Here is a 22,542-nt window from a genome sequence, read left to right as displayed (position 1 = left end):
ACAACAACTTGGAAATATGTGCTTCTAGCCACATCCTCTCTCCTTAACTGAATTGAATCTTCAGTTATTCACTAACATCTTCCACATCAGTATATCCAAGACCAAAGTCCCCACTCTCTCCCTCAAATCAGCCCTCATTCCAGAATTCCCCCTTCCTCTCGACCAACGCTGCCATTCTTCCAGTCCTCCAGGCGAGTCACCTTGGACTTCTTGCTTTTCTCACCGTTCAGCTCCACTCCTCCACACTCACATTTATGATGTGTATAAGTCTTTCCCCTCCTTGCTACTGCCCATACCTTACCTAATTTCAGGGCTTAATTCTTCTTTGTAGAACAACTAGTACCTTTTTCACTATTCTCTCCCCCGCTACTACCTCCCTCCACCCCATTCATCCTACTGCTTAGACCTAAAGGGAAGAATTGCCGTTAAAGCACTCAGCACAGGGCCGGGTTTGTACACGCAGTACATGAGAGCTGTTGCTGCTGTAATTACTATTATTAATCGCAATTGTTTCCAATTTTAAAAGTACCTTTTTAAAAGAATATATTTTACCTCCGCTATTTTTCCTGCACCTTTTAATGCGTTACCTTTTCTTCTCAGTGCAGGGATAGGCAGGACGGGGTGTTTTATTGCTACATCCATCGGCTGTCGACAGTTGAGAGAAGAAGGAGTTGTGGACGTGCTGAGCATCGTCTGCCAGCTGCGTGTGGACAGGTGAGTGTCGGGGGCAGAGGGTGAGAGACACTTCAGAGCAGCGTCATTGTCACAACCTAATCCGATCAGCCTGACTTTGTCAACACCACAGGCTCTGAAGTCCTAACTCTCTGTAGAGGTTTGTGTAAAATGCTTAGGAATGTACATTACATTAAAAAGCCATCGAAGAAACTGTTATTTGCAACACTGACCCTCAGGAGTCCAAAGCCAAGAGCTTGTGCTTAACCCTTCCTTGTCTTTGCTGCAGGTTGTTTATGGTGGTAGCTGTTCCTTCTTAGTCTCACACCTCTGTTCCTCCATAGGGACTTTGCATTTTCATGTGACTTAAGTGAACCATTCACTTTAGGATCTTGATCCTTAAAAAGGAGGCATATGTCATAATACCAAGAATCGTCTTTTTTTTCACTGTTCCTTTTTTAATTGCACAAAATGCAGGTAACAAAATTTACCATCTTAACCACTTTTAAGAGTACAGTTCAGAGTGTTAAGTACATTCACATCGTCCTGCAACCTAATCCAGAACTCTTTTCATCTTGAAAAGCTCTGTACCCATTAAACAACAAGTACCCATTTCTTGTCAACCACTATTCACCTTCTCACTCTATGAGTTTGGCTACTCTAGGTGCCTCATGTAAGTGGAATCATGCAGTATTTGTCCTTGTGTTACTGGCTTCTTTCACTTAGCGTAATATCTTCAAGATTCATCCATGCTGTAGCACGTGTCAGAATTTCCTTCCTTTTTAAGGCTAAATAATATTCCATTGTACGTATATACCATATTTGGTTTATCCATTCATGTGTCAATGGACACTTGGGTTGCTGCCACCTTTTGGCTGCTGTGAATATTGCTGCTATGAACATGGATGTACAAATAGCTATTTGAGGTTCTTTGGAGTATATACCCAGAAATGAGATGGCTGCACCATATGGTAATATTTTAAACTTTTCAAGGAATACCATATTGGTTTCCACAGCAGCTGCACCATTTACAGTGCCACCAACAGTGTACAGGGGTTCCAACTTCTGTCTGTTTAGTGTTGTTTTTTGTAGTGGCCATCCTAATGGGTGTGAGTTGGAAGAGTCATGTTTGTGTATAGATGGTTTGATCACCTTTGTGATGATGTCTGTTTATGCACTGAAAACAGAACAAACAAGTAATTTCTTTTCTTCCTTGCTCCGCAACTAAGGCTGGGGAAATGAACAGTTGAGTCAGTGACCGAGAACGTGCACAGGTGCTCATTGAGAGCAGGCACAGAGAGGAAGATGCTATATGGGCACATGAGCAGTGGACCTCCCTGCTCTGCAGTTTGCTGTGCTATCGTGGATGAAGAGTTGTTCTGAGAGCTGAGCTATGGTTTCTCTTCTTTCATTTGCACAGCGAATATTTATGAATCATCTCCTAAACGCAAGGCATTTTTCTGGATGCTGCGCGTACTTAAAAGAGATGAGTGTGGCTCTGCTCTCCTAGAGTTTAGGTGCTAACAGAGAGAAGAGAAGAGATAATAAACAGCACAGAAATAAACAGGACAATTTCAGACAGAGATAAATGCTCTGAGGTAATAAAACAAGAGTCACAGGATCTGAGCCTCCTGGAATTTAGCCCTGTGACCTAGAGTTTCCTAAAAGTAAAACTACAAAAGTCACATTTTTAAGTCATGCAATAAATATTTGTTGAGCCCCTACTAGGTACTAGGTCCTAGAATTTCAATAGAGACAAAAGAATTGTTCAGAAAATTCAACGAGAAAATATATATAAAGCACTCAGAACAGAGTCTGGCACACAGGAAGCCTTTCAATAAATGTTCACTTCGTTACTATCATCTTCATTATTAGTAAAATCATCAGTGAAGTTTCTCCAGTCTCTAAAAACTAAACATTCAAATCTCCTTTCCAGATGAGGTTTTCCCTCCCCATCACTATCGTTCTTTGTTTCCTTTTAAATGGTAATTTCTAAGTCTTTGTCAGTGTATCTTCCCTCTATTTTTCTCTTAACTTTGGCTTATTAGAAGCTGTTTACCTTGATGATTAAGATTATGGATTCTGGAAATCTATTACCTGGCTTTGCCTCCTGGCTCCCACCATTTCCTGGTTGTGTGGCCTTGGGCAAATTATAAGACTGCTCCATGCCTTGATTTTCTCATCTGGAAAATGGAAGTAATAATAGTATCTACTTCTTATGTTGTTATAAGGATTAAGAGATAATCTGTAAAGTGGCTGGCACTTAAGCATGCAGCCAAGGTTAGCCACAGTTATTATCAATAAATATAGCAAGAACCTGAACATGTATCTATAAATTGGAACTAATAATATATACGCCACAGGGTTGCAGTAACATTAAGAGGAGATTATACCTGTGGAGTACTGAGTAGAACATTTAGTCTAGGTTTCTTACCCTCTCTCTACCCCGCTCCCCACTTCTGCCTTTCCATACCCCTCATGTAACTACTTCCAAAAATGTCTACTTTTTGTGCATAAGAAGATCAGCTTCAATTCTCTCTCCCCCTCCTCTTATAATTGCTGTCTTGGTTTCCTGAAACCCCCTTGCCTTCCATCCACTACTGCCCACCCCAACTGGAACAGGACCCATTTGCTTCACTTCAGACTCCGCGACCTACCTTCACCAAGAAGAGGGGACCTATGTCAGAGAGTGAGGGACAGTACCCAGTCAGTCTGGAGTTGCTCCTGCGGTGACCTTGATCTCTTCTGCTTTGTGCTTCGTAAACAAGGCTCCTGCATGGGACCCACATATCCCCCAGGGACTCCAGTTCATGTCCGTGCACCCACTTTCCTATTAGCTAGAGCCAGAGCTCCATGAATGCCAAATACATAGATCTAAACGGACTCCAAGTTGATGTCCAACACCTGTTCTGACCCTATTTGGAACAACACCCTGAAAAAAAGGGGGGGCTTGGTTTGCTCGTTGTTTGGGCTCTTGTTACTCTTAGATCTTGTCTATTTGCCCTCCCATCTCCCTCCTCCTCCACTGGCTTCTATAGCCTGACCTCCACCTTGGTTTCCACTTCCCGGTCACATTACTCTGTCAAGTCTACCAAATTGTTCTCTAGCTTTGAAGAGAATCACAAATACATTTTTTTTTTTTTTACAAATACATTTTTAAAACCATATCACAATGACTCCTCTATCGGCTCCTTCCTTCCTAAAGCAAATGGGCAGAAATTTTTAGCCTTGGCCTTCCATCACCACCAAGGTCTCCCACAAGGCTTGTCTTTTTACTCCTGATAGGATTTTCAAAACATATTCAACTTCTCTGCTGATCTAAAGCCTATGGATTCCCTACCCCCTGGATCTGAATTACTGCCAATATGTGTCTTGATATCATTCTAACTGATTTATTCATCAAGATCCCTTCTACATAAATTCTGAGCCGCTGCTTCTGTTGTTTATGAAGCAGATCGTCTCCTTGAAACTTTCCTTGAAAAGTCTTTCCTTTGCCTTCCTTCCTTCACAGGATTAACAGATTTTCTTTTTCTTGTCTCTTCCTTCTGTTGTGCACTTCCTTAGTTATTATAAAAAGCAAAACAGAAAACTCCCTCCTTTCTTTGTCTCCGTCCAACTTCTTTCCATCCTTCTTGCATCTTGCTTCATTTTTTCATTCTTTTCTTGTCATACTTCACTTTCAGAATTCCAGTTTGTAGGTGACTGCTGCTGTCGACCATGGCTTTAACTCATATCGGTAAAGGGAAAGTGGCCTCAGAAAATCCAAATGCCTGTCCTTCTGCTCTTGCAGCTTATTGTTATTCATCAGTTCTTCAAACCTTGCACCCAATCCTGTTCTCTGTGGCGGTCCTTGCCTTCAATTTTGTCTTCAAAACATTCCAGAATGCACTGTTGACAGCAGAGGTTTATTTAATGATGGTCACTGCACCATGGTCTTAAAGCACATGCCTCATTTAACTCCCAAAATGAACCCAAGAGTCAGAAAAGAGATATTCCTTGGCCTCACTTTTTTAAAATAAGGAAACAAAGAATTCAAGATAGCAAGTAACTTGCCCAATGTCACCTAGCTAAGAAAACTGGTGAAATAGACCTCTTTGGCATCTGGGACTTCTGATTTCTAACTCAAAAGTTATGACTGTTTTTGATAAAAGTAAACAATCTTTTGGAATATGTTTATTGCAGAATTGCTAGACAAAAACTTAGCTCTTTGATCATTCTTTGCCGATAAAAAAATGCAATGACACTATAATTTTTAAAACAATGGTTAATATGAAGGAGAGCTGTTTCATGAATAGATAAAGTGATATTGTCAGCAGTTGCCTTAAAAATATAATTTGAGGAACATGGAGAATTTGCCTCATCCCAAAATATCTATCTATGGAGGGTGCCTAAAATATCTGTGTGTAGTGAATGTTTAAAAGACTACTATTAGAGAGCCAACCTTTGGTTTAAAGAGTCATTCCTTTTTCAAGTTTCTTGAACCTACAGTTGAGAGGTGAGAGTGATACCTTATGTCTTCCTGGCTATTAACACTTTAAACAGGGTGATCTATCCTTTTCCAGTTAGGGTATGTTAGCTAGAGGGTATGTTAGCTAGAGAGTGTGTAACTCCACACATCGGGAAGACGTTCAGAACTGAGGTCTTGATGAAGAGGAATTGAAGAGAGGGCTCCAGAAGAGGCCCTGCCATTGAGGAGACTGATAGACAGCTCTGGGCATTGGGGGGGTGAGGGCAGAAGAGCTGCAAGACCGCTACCTGATTTGCAGGGCCCAGTGCAAAATGAAAATGTGGAGCCCCATTTTAAAAAATGATTAACTCTTTCAAGGTGGCAACAGCAAAGCATGAAGCCAATACGGGGTCCTTCTCAGCACAGGGAGATGGGGCTGGTGTGACTGAGCATGTCGAGTCCATGCAGTCGACCCTGTTGGGGGATGTTTTAGGATGGATGTTTGTAGATGGGTGTGAATTCTGTGTCCTGTGTGTGGAACAGTCACCCACGATCTCTGCTCAGAGCAGTCCTCCTGAATCATGCATACGGTCATTCATTCAACAAACATTTACTAAACATCTACTGCTGAACATGCATCAGGCACCTGGGTGGAGCAAGTTGGATTCCTTAACAGACTTTTCCAGACTGTGTTTCTCAGGGCACATTTTAACGATTAATTACACTATGAGAACCCGCTAAGTGTCAGACTCTCTTAGCCTGTACTCAGGCAAAAAATAATAATAATAAAATAAAATTTAAAAGCTTCTCAATTAATTTTGAGAAAAAGCTGTATGCTATATTTCTTAGAACCCCTCTCCACTTGGATATTCACAAAAAGTATTAAAGCATTAAAGGATCTGAAGTGTCCCCCAGCATGGAAATCTATTACACTTCCTGGAAGGACTCTTTCACATTTATTTGACCACACAAAACTTTCCTCAGACACTATCTAAAAGGAAGGGAAAGAAGTTGTAAAATAATAAATATAAGCTATTCTTTCAAGAAGTTTGGTGGCGAAGAGAAGACTAGAGATGGCATAGGAATTTGAGCCTGGGTGGAGACCATTAAAAAGGGGAAAGGAAAGGGTGGGACTAATTGGAAGCATCCAGCTGAGCATAATAAGGGCTACAAAAGACAGAGCCAATATATCAGAGGGCTAATATTTTGTACTCTGCAGGGTCCAGCTCCATAGAATTTTTCCTATCCTCCCATACCCTCCTTAGCAATGGCCTCTGCCCACTAGTGATCCAAGGCTGCACATTGCATCCTTTTTATAGTTTACCCCCCACCACTTTTATGTGCCTCCTCTGAGAAGTCCAGAGCCTGGCTCACAGCAAAGAAAAAGAAAGTGGTTTTGGTACTGGAAATGGCTTCCATGATTGATAAATCAACAGTTTGAGCATTGAGTAGGATCAAAGACCTTATCAAAAAAAAAAAAAAAAAAAGAGAGAGAGAGAGAGAAAGAAAGAAGGAAGAAAGAAAGAAAGAAAAAATTACAATGCTCGATCATTGTTATTCAACATAACATAAACGGGCAATTTGTACTCAGATCACAAGTCTGCATTTTAGCAATAAATTCAGATGGTCTGGTTTAGAGATGAGTGTGTTATGCTGAATGGATGTTTCCAGTGTAACAACAATGACAGAACCATTTAGTGGATTCCTCACTCTCTGGCAAGACATTATTTTTATTGGCTTTCAGGCAACTTCTATTCATAGATACTACAGTTCTCACTGCAGATTCATGAGTCTATGATTCTCCTATTAATAATACTTTTGAGCATATTTTGAACTAAAATGGGATTTCTTTTTTCCAAATAGGAGTTCAGATTCAGTGCAGGGCACCCACAGGTGTTTTATTTAGAAGTGTGTTCATGGATCATTCCTTCATTGCCATGATATTCATTTTTAATTAAAAGACGAAGGTAGTAGCAGGCAATTGGGACAGAGCACTGGCTGGTGGGAGTGGGGAGCAGGCAGCCACTAGAGAAAGAGGTGCCAGAGATTCCTGGACCAGATGTCGAGGATGTTGGTGCTAATCCTGGCTCTGACCCTAATTTCCAGTGTGACCATTTGTCACTCTAAGCCTCTGTGTCTACATATGGAGAAAGAGAAGTGGTGCATATCAGAAGCCTCCAACCTCATCTGGTCTGAGGACCCCTTTTCAAGAGTAAAATATTTCATGGACCCCAGCCTGATGGTTATACTTTGAATCCCATAATGCTTATAAATGAATCCTGTTTTATTATTTAGCCCTTCCATGGCTTGCTTAAATCTTCTCATCTTAAATATCACTAAATTATTGTGATGATACCACCTAATTAAGAATTCCAGTTGCTATTAAAGCTAAACCAACACTTTCATCATATTTAGAGCCTGCTACAAGAGATTCATTTAGGCTTGTGTATACTGTTTTCATGGTGTGAGATAGTGATGAAGGTCATTTACACATTGAGTCTGAGAGATGCACTTGTCCCTTTAAAAGTAATAATAATGATCCATAATAATAAAATGGCCCAGGATACTCAGAGACTGCCTCACATGCATACGGAGAATGACTAAGGAGCAAGGTGGGGACACCAGAAGACGTCTAGGCAGGGAGGCAAAGAACGTGTTCCATTGTAGGTTGACCTCAGGCAATCTTTTCCTCACTGTATTTCTTTTCATCCCACTTGACACCTCTGAACTCTGGAAGAACTTGAAAACAGAATTTGGGAAGTGAAACACATAAAATAATTTGTGATCCCAAAGCCTTTTTTTTTCTCCTCTTTCCCTCTTTTTTTTCCTTCCCCAGAAACAGGAAACAATCTGTCTAATCTACCCTTTTGAGAGTCAGTAGTGAAATCTGCAGTTGTCTTTGTACATCCTTACCTTGGAGGCCTTAAATTGGAATGACATCCAGAGACCTTACTTGTGGCTTCCCAGACAGGATAGAAAAATGCTTCCAGTGTGCGTCATATCATTGTTTAAATGTTTTGATTAATCACTTTAGTTTGACGATTTTTTTTTAACTATAACAACCTAAGAAGAGGAATACATATGCCACCAGTTTCCTAGGCTAATATGTGTCCATATTAGCAAAACTAGGTTAAAATAATTCCAAAGCTAAAATTTTCACCTCTTGGTATAATTTTTACCAACCTTTGTCTCACATTTAGCCATATCCTTCTGCAATCCCAACTAATCCCAGAGATTCCCCTTAATTAGTGAATTTCAACGATCTCATTTGAAGATCAGGGATTGAACATTTTGGTTTACTTATTTTCAGAACACTTGAAGGTAAAGCTTAGAAATTGGTTTGGATCTACTTGACATCACGGTTCTTGAGACCACAACAAGACGTCCTCTCGTAAAACAGATAAGGCCAACCGAATCTTCCAAGTGGTTGTCAGGACGACCTTTTCCTTCTTCTCAGCTAGGAGTCAATTGAGTGTTAACCTGGGTGTTCAGAAGAAGATTGGCTAGTTTTCAGGAAAAAAAAAAAAATGGAACTCAAGGTATGCTAGTGCATTGAATTATCATCTGACTTGTGTTGGCTTTTATGCCCTACAAATACTTTGTAGAAAAAAGTATCTATATTCAAAACACCTGGTCAGAAACAATCAAAATGTTTTAAGTTCTTCGTCCTTGAAATGACATGGTATATAGACACAGGGAAGATGTCTGTCTGAGACACCCCAAGTTCAGCCCCAGACGTTAGCCTTGTTTGACTCATGCCCAAGCTATCAGACCCATGAGGCACATTAACATCCACAACTTTTGTTCTAAATTTACTGTACCAAACTTTACCAGAAGAATTCCAGATTCAAAAATAATAAAAAGCCAAGGAGCGTAAGTTCCATTGTTAGCCCAGAAGTGAGTCACCGCTGCAGCATTTCTTCTGTCTACTGATTAGACCGGATACGCTCTGGGCGGTGCAGCAGGAAAGGCTTGTTGCTCTTTGTACGTGTGAGTTAATAGTCACAAAAGGTCACAATTTTAACATGTTAAAAACCAAATCTCTCTCCTGGGCATCTGGAGGGGGTTTTTTCAACACACCCTCCCAGTAGCGAAGGTGAAAAAATATATAGTTTTTTCTCTTCTAACCTGAGTTTACCCTCAGCTGACAAAGCTATGTGCTTTTCTGCAGAGCGTCCGAGAAGACACTGATTTTTTTGTTCGACGGGGCTAAGGTGACATGTGCTATCTGGCATTTCTGGAAGGGCAGTATATCTGAATCCTCTCTGGCCTGGCCATACACACTGTTCATATTCTGTGGCCACAAAGAAATCAGAGCCTTGCACCCAACACCATTTCTGCAGTAAAAGAAGTGACTTTCTACCAAAGCATGAAATGGGGCAGAATTAGGGTGAACAAATAATATGTCATCCAAACCCAGGCACTTCTGAGAGTGAAATGGGGCTTTATTAATAATTACACCATTGGGCTTCCCTGGTGGCGCAGTGGTTGAGAGTCCACCTGCCGATGCAGGGGACACGGGTTCGTGCCCTGGTCCGGGAAGATCCCACATGCCGCGGAGCGGCTGGGCCCGTGAGCCATGGCCACTGAGCCTGCGCGTCCGGAGCCTGTGCTCTGCAACAAGAGAGGCCACAACAGTGAGAGGCCCGCGTACCGCAAAAAAAAAAAAAAAAATTACACCATTTACAGGAGTAAATTAGGACTGTCCCAAGCAAACCAGATGCATGATCACCCTAAGGGCTTATGTTAACTAAGCATTTACCAACAGAATAAGAAATAGAACACGTGGCATTTATTTAGTACTCTAAATGCCACTGTGCTAAGCATTTTATGGATTATCTCATTTAAACCTTGCAAAAAGTGAAACTTTATTAGGTAAACACCGTTTGCCAGGCCAGTGGTTTTTAAACTTTTTTTTAGTGAACAACAGGAAACAAAACATTGGGAAGACAAAATCTTCTACAAAACACCAATATGGAAAACCATTAACAATAATTAATAAAAGAAAGAAGGAAAGGAAGGAAGGAAGGAAGGAAAGAAAGAAAGAAAGAAAAGAAAAGAAGGAAGGAAGGAAGGAAGAAGGAAAGAAAGAGAGAAAGAAAAAGAAAAACTGTAAAAAGGAGAACTGCTGCCCTGGTCAAAACTGTGATTAGAAGCCAGTCCTAAAGGCCCACCCTCCTTCTCCACTACAGGCACCACTGTAGAACCCTGGGCTCCTGGGAATTCTGTGAATAGCCTTTGGCTAGACATTGATAGGCTCTGACTCATTTAATCCTCACAATCTTGATGAGGTTTGTCATTGATGTCATTTTATAGGTCAGGAAAACCCAGCTGGGAGGAACAAATGATTTGTTCAAAATCCTATAGCTGATAGGTTCAAAAGCAAGGATTCAAACTTGACTCTGTCAGACTCCAAGTCCACTTCTTGCCACTAGGTCATCTACCTCCACTGTAGGTGGCTTCTAGGCTGGTTAATATTTAGAAACATATTGGGATCTTTCCATCTTGGCTTGCCCAACCTGAGCAATATGGCAGAGCTGTCCTCTGCCAGGTGTGCTCTTAGTTCTACAAGGTCCTCAGAGGACTCATCCCAGAGCCTTCCAACTAGTCCTGTTTGACCAGGTAGCACCAAAGAGTAATAGTAATAAAAACAGTTAGCACTATGGTACCTGCAAGTGCTTAGCTATGTGCTAATAAACAGTTTAAATGGACTGTCCCATTTATAGTTCACAACAGTGCTATGAGGCAGGTACTCTTTGAATACCTCATCATGTTGCAGATAAGAGAACAGCACTGCAAAGATTATGTAATAAAGGTAAAGCAGCTAGTAAGTGGTAGTGACAGGATTTGTCTTGACAACAGTGTATGGTGCCTTTTAACCTCTTAACACACTTTGGTCCCTACTGGTAATGAACGTGATGCTTTGGCATTCTAAGTGCCTTTTCAAACTCACAGTGACTCTCACAGCTAACTGGGTTGCCTTGCCCTGCTTTTATATGACCTCACCCTTTTTTGATAATCTGATTGCTGTTTGGCAGTAGATATTGTAGCTTAATGCATTATACCCCCTGGGAAAAGATTTGTGCCCAAAGAGGATTCTCCAATGAGAAGACGATGCTTTAATATAATGTACTAGGTAATGGTGGTGATGTCAGCGTGCTGCCCGACTGATGACAACTTTTCTCCACTGAAGCAGCATCTTGATCACCATGGAAATCTTTTAAAATCTTAACTTTGGTCAAGTTTAAACTGTGATCTGTTGGAGGTCAAAGATTATTTAGTGCCTGCTCTTTAAAAGGGAGTTGGATAATGCCTTTTAAAGTAATAAAAAGAGCATCCCTGCTTCTTACCTTCGAAGACCAGCTTGCTTAGGAACTTATAGATTCAGGCCTCAGCAAGTCCATGGAGCCCTGTCTGACCTGAAAGGTACCTGCAGTCCAAGTCAGAGCTCTCCTGGAGGCTGAATCAGTACAGGGCTCTCTTGAGGGTTCATGATTAATCTCACGTTGTTTATTTATTCCATAAATGTATTTTGTATATAGGCACTATATTAGCTCTTGAGTATTTTTCACTATGGCCAGCCTAAAGAAGACTGTATTTGTCCCATAACAGAATAAAATCTGCAGGGTAATCCTAGAATTCAAGTTCTTACAAAGATCAACAGAGAATTCTACATACTAATATATTCAATTGGAAATTTAATATTTTAAAAGATGAGTGTAATGAGTTCCTGATTTTGAGTCAGCCTCCAGTTAATGCATTCTGGGATGTCCCTTGCCTTCTTTTAGTCTGGAGTTTATATGTTTTCGTATAACGTGAGACAGCATGGCCTGGGTAACTTACTTGACAGGTGTTTACTTAGGACTAGTAAGTGCTTTTCACTTTTGCAAATATGCAAAGACTATAACATCATGCCTGCTCTTAAAGGATCTAAAACCTAGTTAGACATAATTTTGGAATGGGATTAGACAGTATATCACACGATATCAAATTACTTATAATAAAGACCCTATCTTAGCCCTGTCTTTCTCTACTACCTTATAAATGACAGATAAAAAAGACATAAGGCATGCTTGTTAACTATCTGGGAGACACCAATCTGGGGGTGAGAAATAGAGGCTAATATACTGAATGATAGAAATAGTGATATCAGTAAATAAGAACTTTGTGCTGAAACCAACAAGTTGACGTTAATAGGAATAAACAAAAAGTTCTGCATTTAGTTTGAAAAAACTCAGTAGCATAAGTACAGGATGGAAGAGAGCTGTAATTTTCACATTCAAAAAAATCCTGTGGACTTTTTCATTAACCCAAAGCTTCACTTACTATCCTAAAATGCTTGCAAAGCACCAGGCACTAGGTAGGCACTGTGGGATCTTTCCACCCAGTGCACCTGTAGATGCAAACTCATTGGTCTATAATGTGGAGTTCAAGGGGGAAAATATTCCCACTGACTGGATCTCATTGGGAGTAGACACAACACTCTAAGAAGGTCATATTTGATAAAAACAGCCTGTAGAAAGGGGAGACTAGATTGGTGAGTGACAGGGAAACCAGCCTGCATAGAAATATTGAGTGACCACAGGATGTTTAGTCTAGAGAAGAAAAGATTACGGGACTTTGATGGTTGTTTTCCAGCATTTAGAGACTATTGTGTGACTATAAGAGGAGCCTTAAGGTTTTTTGGGGTTATTTCAGTTGGACCAATGGGGCGGGTGAAAGTTAGAGAGGGGCAGATTCGTTCTGATGTCTTCAGAAGTTTCCCTGCCAACCTTGGCAAAGCCTGAGCACTCCAGCAGAAACTAGCTGACCATCTACCATGTAGACTGCTCCCTTTTGGAAAGACAACATTTTGTTGGCAGTTGGAATACATGATCTCAGAGTATCCCTCTGATGTCAATGCTCTCCCTTTTATTTTTCAAAACAAGTGGGAAGTAACCTAACTTTTCCTATACCTTCCTTAAGCCTTGAGACCCACAAGAATTTTGCTAGCCTACAACTAATGAGTTCATTTCCCCATCTTCTCCAACTTCGCTGGCAGAAACAACATTGACTTAGTTAACATAATGTCATAGTAAGTATCCTCCAAGCATTAAAATACACTGCTAACCTATCTGGGGTAAAATGGTAATTAAAACCTAGACTGTGCCTTCATTCATTCACCAGTTGGACATGTAAATACCAGTGTTCACCAGAACATACAATCAGGGGAAAATCTTGCCTCAGTGTGAAGTAAATGGTGGGAAGAAGTTCACAGACCAGAGTCCGTGAGATGGAGCACATATAAGGCTCCACATACCATCTGCAGCTCAAGGAGGGGGACTAATGAGCTGTGAGGATGCCAGAGGAAGGGAGGCACCTCTCAGCTCCCTGGAGCCGCCTCAATATTTACCGTGGCTGGATCTCCCAAGCTTCACAGTCAAAGCCAGCATATTCCGGACACCTGCTGTTTTTAGGTGTGCCCAGATGTCATCAGCTAAGAAGAGGAAAAGTCACCACATCCTCAGTTGGCCATTCGTGTTGTCAACTTAGGATCAAGGAACACTTTGGCCAGAAAGTTGCCTTCAGTACAACAAAATGTGCAGTTCTAGGGAAGAGGACCGATGAAATATTTCTGCCAGTAAGTTGCAGTCACCAAAAAACGTATATTTACCTTTTTATTTCTTGCCAAATACATCATTTGGGCATTATGTCGACCAATTTAGTGTCGTCTTGAAGGGTGAAGTGTTACTAACTTAATATCACTGCTTAATTTAAAAGGGTGAAATCTTACTGCTTTAGTATCTTGTGAGCTTGTGTTTATAGAGGTGGGCAAGTAAACATAGGTACAAGCCCAGTTTTAGTTATTACCATTAACTAGAAATCACACTACAGTGAGGCAGTATATTTCGTTTTTTAAGTTGAAGAGCTCAAAGGCCTCAAAATAATTATTTCGAATGGTAACAACAGCTACTAGGAAGAACTAGCTAAAACATAAGTTTAAAATCGGTTGTAGCATTGGTTGTAGAGTTATGAAGATGATAAGACTTCAAATAGTTACTAATAGGGATGTAGTTATTCAGTGAGCAGAAAAAATATGTAACGTGTACACAACTATCAGTAGCTTTGCCACGTAAAAGAACCGTTATCAAAAAAACAAAATGCCATATAGCTATTTTATGTATAAAAGTATAACGAGAAGCATCATTACTTCTCATGAAGTCAGATACCTTCTACTAAGCTAAAACATAAGGTATTGGGCTTCCCTGGTGGCGCAGTGGTTTAGAGTCCGCCTGCCGATGCAGGGGACACGGGTTCGTGCCCCGGTCCGGGAAGATCCCACGTGCCGTGGAGCGGCTGGGCCTGTGAGCCATGGCCACTGAGCCTGCGCGTCTGGAGCCTGTGCCCTGCAACGGGAGAGGCCACAACAGTGAGAGGCCCACGTACCGCAAAAAAAAAAAAAAAAACAAACCATAAGGTATCTAGGGATGATAATGAAAATGACAAAGGGAAAAAAGCAAGAACCAATTCTCTTTCCAACTCATATAAGGACCCACCTGCTATTGTGGGTTTTTTCATTAATTTTTATTGGGATATAGTTGTTTTACAATGTTGTGTTAGTTTCTACTGTACAGCAAAGTGAATCAGCTATACGTATACATACATCCCCTCGTTTTTGGATTTCCTTCCCATTTAGGTCACCACAGTGCATTAAGTAGAGTTCCCCGTGCTATACAGTATGTTCTCATTAGTTGTCTATTTTATACATAGTATCTGCTATTGTGTTTAGATACTCGGCACACCACCCCCAAAGGTTGCTTCCACATAACATACTCAAATAAACCATTCCAAGGTAGTTTTTTTACTCGTAGAAAGAGCAACATTTCACAGTTGAGTTTTGTTTAGTAAACCTACATCAATCAATTTTAATCCAAGTGCATAAATCTGTATAAAATGAATGATAAGGCACCCGAGAAGTAATACTAACACTCCAGATACATGAATTTATTTAACCCTCAAAACAATCCTATGAAATAGGTGCTGTTATTCTCCCACTTTAACAGAGGAGGAAACTGAGACACAAAGGGTTTTAAGGAACTTGGCCGAGATCACACAACGAAGATTTGGGATAGGAGGGATTTGAACTCAGTCTGGTTCCAAAGTCCAAGTACCTAACCATGAGGCTGTACTGCCTCTCCAGTGACAATATGTTGGTAAAATTAATCAAATGCCTACTGTGTACTAGGCACTGTGTTAATCTCTTTATATACATTAGCATATTAAATTCACCAGTTGGGTCATCTGGACGTAGGTAAGAGAGGTAACAAAAGAATCATCAGGCCAACTGTTCTGTGTGTCTTTAGGCTAACACCTGCGTTTGGGTGTGGTCGCTGAGTTACTTGAGACTGTGGGATGTTAGCAATAAATTATTATATTATCTCTTCCTTGCAGGGGTGGAATGGTCCAAACCAGTGAGCAGTATGAATTTGTGCATCACGCTCTGTGCCTGTACGAGAGCAGACTTGCGGCAGAAACTGTCCAGTGATTCTCTGAAGACTTACCAGACCATCGCTCTCTAGGGGTGATTAGTCAATTACCCACTTGAGGCTTCTGGAAGGAGCTTCCTGCAGTGGAAGCAAAGAGAAGATGTGAAGCCACACTGGGGCATGGATTGTGGAAGATGGCAACATATTCAAGATTGCCAGCCTCTTGTGTATATGAATGCATTTGTAAGCATCCCCGAAATTATTTTGAAGGTCCTTTGCTGATGGAGGTATGATTGATTTCTCACACAGCTAAGGAGGCTTTTGTTTTGTCTGTATTGACTATCTGCCACACAGAATATATGTATGAAATTTATGTCATCAGATGACGACTTGAAGAGCTGCTGAAGAAATTATTATTGTGTGTTTAGATGCTTTTATGTTTGCAAAAACTCTGTCTTGTGAATGGACTGTCAGCTGTTAAACTGTTCCTGTTTTAAGTGCTAATTCCTTTCTCAGTTACCAGAATCTTGCCGCTAAAGTTGTGATTGAAAATGGATTTTTAACAAATAAGTCCTTGTTTTTGAAAAAAAAAAATCAGAAGCAGTAACTATTTTATATGGAAATGTGTCTTGAAAATATTATCTATTAAATGTGTATTTATCAGTACCTCGTACCAATCAATTACAGAGCACAATGATTGTCATTGGGTGTATATGTATTTACTCTCTACTATTGGGCATAGAGGTGGTTTCTGCTCCAGAATTCTACCCACTGTATTTCTACATTGTGAGTCATTTTACTTTCAAAGGGAAAAACAAATTTGTAGCAACTATGATGTGTTAAGAATTTTAAATACTTGTCTCTCTTTTACTAAGAAAGAATTTTTGAATATGCTGTCTACCTGAAATCTCTCTCCCAGCAAAAGGCAGATGCCTTTGGGAATGATGTAACCTGTCTCATTTCCAGAGGTTCTTTAAAAGGATGCTGCCATGGATATCCTTAAATCTCTGAAAGGATTTAATCCTCAAGAGACAAATAAAGCTTAAAAAAAAAAAAAAAACTACACTCAGCAAACACTAGATGTTCTGCTCAAATATGAATTTTTAATGCAGCTAATGCATTTAATGTTGACTTTGTTTCCTACTGCCAATAAACTACTCTTAATACTAAATGTTGAGTAAGGCATGGACTTCTTTTTTCCTATTTGAAGAGAGACCATTATCTTTTGGGGAAAGCCTGAAGTCGATAGTGGGATGGGTTTAATTTTAGTCTGCCTCTCCCCAGTGGAGATGGCTATTTCAAACTGTAGTATTGTCAACACTTGAGAGATAATGATCTAGAAGTGCTATCATTATGTGGTTTTCCTCGATAGGTTCCCAGCTATCACTATACAAACAGTACATGTTTATGTCTTTGTATCACTTGTCGCAGACTCTCATAAATTACACGATTTCTGTTTGTTCAGCAGAATCACATCACCTGAAGAGATGTAATGTAGGAACATTCAGTTACCTAAGATTACAATTCCTTTCTTCCTTCTTGAGCTTAAGTAGTCATGTGCCACAGGGATGGTACAAGAAAACTTACAAGTTTTATTCTGCTCCTGAAGGCTGGAATATTTTCTACATAAAAAAAGAGAGGCGATCATAATCCCTTCTTTCTAAGGAAACAGAAAAGGACAACTGGTGTAAAACTTCCCCCAAACAATTCAATAGGAGGAAGTGCTCGTCACTGACTTTTCCCCCCACCATGAAGGCACATTTCCTTCCTAGTCTTTGCTTCTCTTATCTGGGAGATTTTTTTTTTCCTCCAAGCGAAGCATGAACAGTCGTTAAGTGGAAAATGGAGGCTGAATTTTACGTGGCGATTCTTACCTGCTTCATCTTCGGGAACTCAGGTGAGTGGGTCTGCCTCAGTTTCCTGAGGCATTTCTCCAACAGCCTGCAGTGGAGTCTCTGTCCTTTGAAAAGTGTCTGAAACAAGGCGGAAATGGAGCCGGGTCTCCATGGCAGTTTAGCCAAAGACAATGAGGAGGGGGAATAAAAAGAGCCTGCCATGCCCACACAGTTGAGATTTCTCTCCAAAAGAAAATAAATGGCCTTCTCTTGTGTCTTCCAAATGCCTCAGGCAGCTCCTGAAATGGCATCCTTACAGCAGAGAGTAAAGCAACCCTGAGGGGGGAAGAATGTATCATTATGTAACAGTCTGTGGCATCTCCATGCTTTTTCCCTGTCAGGCTCTAGTTTTGTTTCCTTTGTGTTAAAGAAAGAAAATATACGAAATATGATTTAAAGGGGATTGGGGAACTGTGGTGTGTTTTATTTGGAAGTTGTTATTTGGAACGTCTGAATATTTTCATGGGTGAGCTGAGAAAATTACGTAAAAGCACCTTGAAAATGGTTTTTGAGCCTGAATATCTCATTTTTTAATCCTGATGTTTAACAATTAGGTATTTAGTTTCCTTACATGGAGAAGAGGTGATTTTTTTAATCTATTAGCATTTGAAGGAAGACTGTAGATACTGTCACAAAATAGAGAAATGCTTCTCCCTAGGATTATAAAAAAATTAGTTTGTGATAATTAATACTTTCATTTGGTTGCTGTTAGCTAGGAGGGTGTGCTAAGAGGAATGAGAAATTTTATTTGTGGATAAATATATCCAATTTTTAAAAATTATGTTCAAACTAGTCCATTTGTATACTAACACTTATTGCAATAGTAATTTAAGGTTTGGAAAAAGGGTTGCTTTTTTAGAGTGGGGGATGGAGGTGAGGTGGAAGGAGTGAAATGGTTAAAACAGGAACTGGGTTTTTTATAACTTTAACGTATTTAATTATTTGGGCTAAAATATCGCACCATACTCTTTGGATGGTTTTGTTTCTTTTCCAAGCTTCCTTTCATTATTTCAGTGGGGGTGTATTTTCTTCCCTAAGCCATGTGAAAGGAAAAGAAAGGGAGCTAAGTGTGACATTTTGACATTGTCTGCTTTGGGATTTTAAATCACACGTGTTGAATCTGGGAATAGTCACTTGAAATGATAGCAATTGCAAAAGATAAGTAAACCTCGTAGTTTGACCTGGCTGATTTGTGGGTGGGTTGTTTTTGTTTCCTGGTGGGCCTTATGATTTGCTACGTAGTACTTGATGAGCTTCTCATCTTCCAGAGGGGTTTCAGATTGTCCATGTCCAGAAACAACAGTGCCTTTTCAAAAATGAGAGAGTGGTCATGGACTTGTGCAATGGGACCAGCCAGAACCAGCAGTGGATGTGGACTGAGGATGGAAAGCTCCTTCATGTTAAATCTGCTCTGTGCCTGGGCATCTCTGATTCTTCTGGTGGCCCTTCCCGATCCGCCATCTTTGCCCCCTGCTCCCGGGCACCTCGATGGACTTGCTATGAGACGGAAGGGTTCCTTGAGGTGAAAAATACCTCTCTCTTTCTCAAGAAACAAGGCTTCAGGGTAGTGGTCAAGAAGGGCAGGAAGTACCTCCACAGCTGGATGAAAATAGATGTCAACGAAGAGGGAAAACCAGTCAATGAAAGCCTCTGCTCTAAAAAAGGTGAGCTCTTCCTTTCAGAATCGATTCTGAAAGTTTTTCTGTTAAATGTCTTGTTTTTTCACATTCAAGGGAAGTCCACATGCCCCAACAAAATTCCTATGGAAGATTCATAAGCTAATGGAAATGGATCACGTGGTACCCACTGACTTGGAAAACTTCATTATCTTCATTAAAATAAGCTCAGCTTTTTCTGTCTATCTCTCATTCTTCCTTCCTTTTTTTCTTGCTTCTTTTGTTAATTCAACAAATATTTCCCGAGCTTCTCTTTTGTTCCAGACATTAAGCACTTTGGTTAAGTACTACTAAATGTGGGTATGTAGCTCTACGTACATATGTATATGCAATGACTAAAACCAATGATCAGGAAATTAATATTTTTGCTGATTTAGACACTTCTATTCTCTGATTATGAGGAACTATTACAACATCATAATGGTGCTTGCTAAGACTGGGAAGATAATAAATTATGCTTTTGACAATCTCTTGTACTAATGTTTAAGGGTAGATATTTTTTGGAGATAACATATTTTGAAATGGTAAGAACCAATGTGCAGCCACAGAGTTTTCTAATTTGTTGATCATTGATGGATATAACCTAGCTGATGGACACATACAAAAATTTGTATACACGTGCATACATTTTTGGTACAACATACAGTTCAGTCCTAGACTAGGAATTTTTATTTGTGGATATGGCTTAATTTTCTGTTTTATTGAATCATCTTATTGCTTATTTACTCCTCTATTAGACGTTTGCTTTAGGAAGTCATGAAGGATAAAAGAATTATTACATATTAGGTATAAGTCACTGGAGGAATTCTGTAGAAATGAAGCCGTTCATTAAGATTAAAATTTGTCAAGGTTAAGGGATTTGTCCCAGATAATTAAGTGGCAGAGGTATGATTAGAACCCAAGTTTCTTGATTCTTCAACCAGTACATGTTCCATTTTATAGTACTTCCCAAATGCATACACAGACTCTTGCCCAATTGGCTACATCCAGAATCATCTGGTGGGGAGACGGAGTAGAGGGAATCATTGCCATCATTTCTTCCTCTGTGATCATCTCCAAGATTTGATTCCAAGAAATCTATATTTGGGCATGATACTTGATATTTTTTTAAAAGTTCCCCAAATAATTTTGATTCACCTCATCTGGGGATCAACATCCACTGTACCTTTAAGTCTTTTTATTAGGTGTTGATTTTTGAGGCTTATATGAGTTTTTTTCACCACACTGATCTTTGAACAGTTATCTGTCATTCATTCACTTCAAAAATTAGACAAACATCTAATTAGGTGCCAATTAAATGCATGGGCTCTTCTACAATACAAGAAGAGTCCCTGTTCTTATAAAATTTCTGATATGAGAGTAAGATAAAAAACATGTAAAAGTTAATTAGAAAATTCAACTTTATCAGAGAGTATACAGCATATAGCACCAGTTCATACAATTCCTTTCCTGTAGTTCATCTAACTAGGCCTGTCCTAAACAACACAGAAACATTGTAAATATTTCAGTTCTTCTCACAAGAAGTGAGATTCCTCCCCAAATCCTAATCAAACCTTATTTAGAAGAATATTCTTTCATTAGAACTTTTTAAAAGCACATATGGATTCAGTAGATATGGGTTATTTAAGGTAGAAGATAATTCATGGAAAAAATATGGGTTATTTAAGATAGAAGATAATTCATGGAAAAACTATCTCCTTTGACCTTCATACAAAACATGCCCAGTGATGGACTTCACTTCGAAAGTAAAGTAGATACAGTATATCAGTTACAGTTAACCACTGAACATTCCATATCCAAAAATGCCTGATAATGTGTGTTGGAAAAAAAATGGACTTCTAGAAAAAGCAGAGCTAAAATTTGCATGCTTCTAGTTTAAAAAAATCTTATATTTGAATATGCATATGTACAATGTATACTTTTGCCTTAACATGGTTATAAGCTAACAGACACATTTTTCTTCTCAATCCACACAGAATATTGGTTGACCCATAGCATGAACACTCACTGATTTTCTAGAGAGTCCATTGTGAAAAATTAAATTGCATGCAGATGTTTCTGATGAATGATTCCAAATGTCCTTTCTTAAAGAGTTGATAACTAAATACTATACTCTTAAGCAGTACAAATATGCATGTTGTTAATCCATAGGATGTGATTTTTTAAATTAGGTTCTTCAGTAAAAGCATATCTGTGAAGGTCAAAATCTGAACCATACATTTCATATTTGTTTCATAGAGGAAACATTCATGATGCCATTCAAGTATCTAAGTAATATTTCTCCATTACCTACTAGGTGCCAGAGCTTGTGCTAGTAACTGAAGTACTCTACACCAGTGATTCTCAACCCAAGCTTCACATCAGAATCCCAATGGGACCTTTGAAACAGTATTAATATCCAGGCTTCATCCTCTAGGCCAACTAACTCAGGCATTATAATTTTTAAATGCTTCCAAGGTGATTCTAATGTGCAGCCGAAGTTGAGAATCACCAAATACGTCTTGCTTCTTAGGATAATGGGGAAGGCAAATAGGTAAATAATTAATTACAATAGAGTGTAAGTAGGAAAAAAAAAAATACCCCTCCCTCCAATATATATTCTTGCCAGTGTGTCACATTAAGCAACTGTGGGGTTTTTTTTTTTTTTTCATTTAAAAGATAATTCTTAAATTGGATATTTTTTAAACAATCCTTTGAGTGCCCACTGGATTTTGTCATAATTTAGCTATGCTTCATTCTCAATAAGACACCTTTTTTCTTCTTCTACCTCTCCTTTACTCGAGTCCCTCTATACAGGGAGGGTGAATTGAATAGGCTTCCAAAGTGGGTTAAAATTCAATTCAAAAGTTAAGGTGAAGGTTTTTGAGAGAAGGACCTATACTAAGTAGGGTCAGATTTCCTCAAATAATCAGCGCTACTGCAATGATTTTTTATTAGGAGAAGAATGTAAAATTGACCTGTATTTAAAATTTTTCATATAATTTATATTTCTTTAAAACCCCTTGGGACTTCCCTGGTGGTCCAGTGGTTGACACTTTGCCTTCCAATGCAGGGGGTGCAGGTTCGATCCCTGGTTGGGGAGCTAAGATCCCACATGCCTTGCAGCCAAAAAACCAAAACATAAAACAGAAGCAATATTGTAACAAATTCAATAAAGACTTAAAAAATAAATAAATAAAACCCCTTAAAACAAGCTTTTAATGGACAAATAGAATTTAATGGGACCTAATTAATGGGAATCTAATTAAAAAGAATATATAGATTGTGTAGAACCAGGATCACCAGTACATAGTGGAATACCAAATTAAAGAAAAGATGGATTGAGATTTTTGCCATTCCCTCTGAATTTCAAGTTTACCCTTAAAGAACATACTACACATCTTCAT

At 39.4% G+C, this 22,542-nt stretch overlaps 2 protein-coding genes across 4 annotated transcripts in view; both read left to right on the top strand.

The window, feature by feature from the left end:
- PTPRR (protein tyrosine phosphatase receptor type R) overlaps positions 1 to 16,757 on the top strand; it is a 254,691-nt gene extending 237,934 nt beyond the window's left edge. For 2 of the 3 annotated variants that reach the window (XM_027107025.1, XM_027107027.1), the window contains 2 exons: positions 601 to 714; positions 15,551 to 16,757. In XM_027107025.1, coding sequence (XP_026962826.1) covers positions 601 to 714; positions 15,551 to 15,644 — 208 coding nt within the window. In that variant the 3' untranslated portion in view covers positions 15,645 to 16,757. The remainder of the gene's footprint in view (positions 1 to 600; positions 715 to 15,550) is intronic. The other variant, XM_027107026.1, reaches the window with a different exon arrangement.
- A 624-nt stretch (positions 16,758 to 17,381) lies between these two features.
- PTPRB (protein tyrosine phosphatase receptor type B) overlaps positions 17,382 to 22,542 on the top strand; it is a 112,801-nt gene continuing 107,640 nt past the window's right edge. Inside the window, exons 1-2 of the mRNA XM_027107023.1 lie at positions 17,382 to 17,482; positions 18,749 to 19,144. Of these exons, the coding sequence (XP_026962824.1) occupies positions 17,428 to 17,482; positions 18,749 to 19,144 (451 nt within the window). The 5' untranslated portion in view covers positions 17,382 to 17,427. The remainder of the gene's footprint in view (positions 17,483 to 18,748; positions 19,145 to 22,542) is intronic.

The sequence above is a fragment of the Aethalodelphis obliquidens genome, unplaced genomic scaffold (genome assembly GCF_003676395.1).
Source record: "Aethalodelphis obliquidens isolate GAN/ISIS:26980383/991018 unplaced genomic scaffold, ASM367639v1 scaffold8, whole genome shotgun sequence".
NCBI classification, from domain to species: Eukaryota; Metazoa; Chordata; class Mammalia; order Artiodactyla; family Delphinidae; genus Aethalodelphis; species Aethalodelphis obliquidens.
This window is presented reverse-complemented; position numbering and strand designations above follow the sequence as displayed.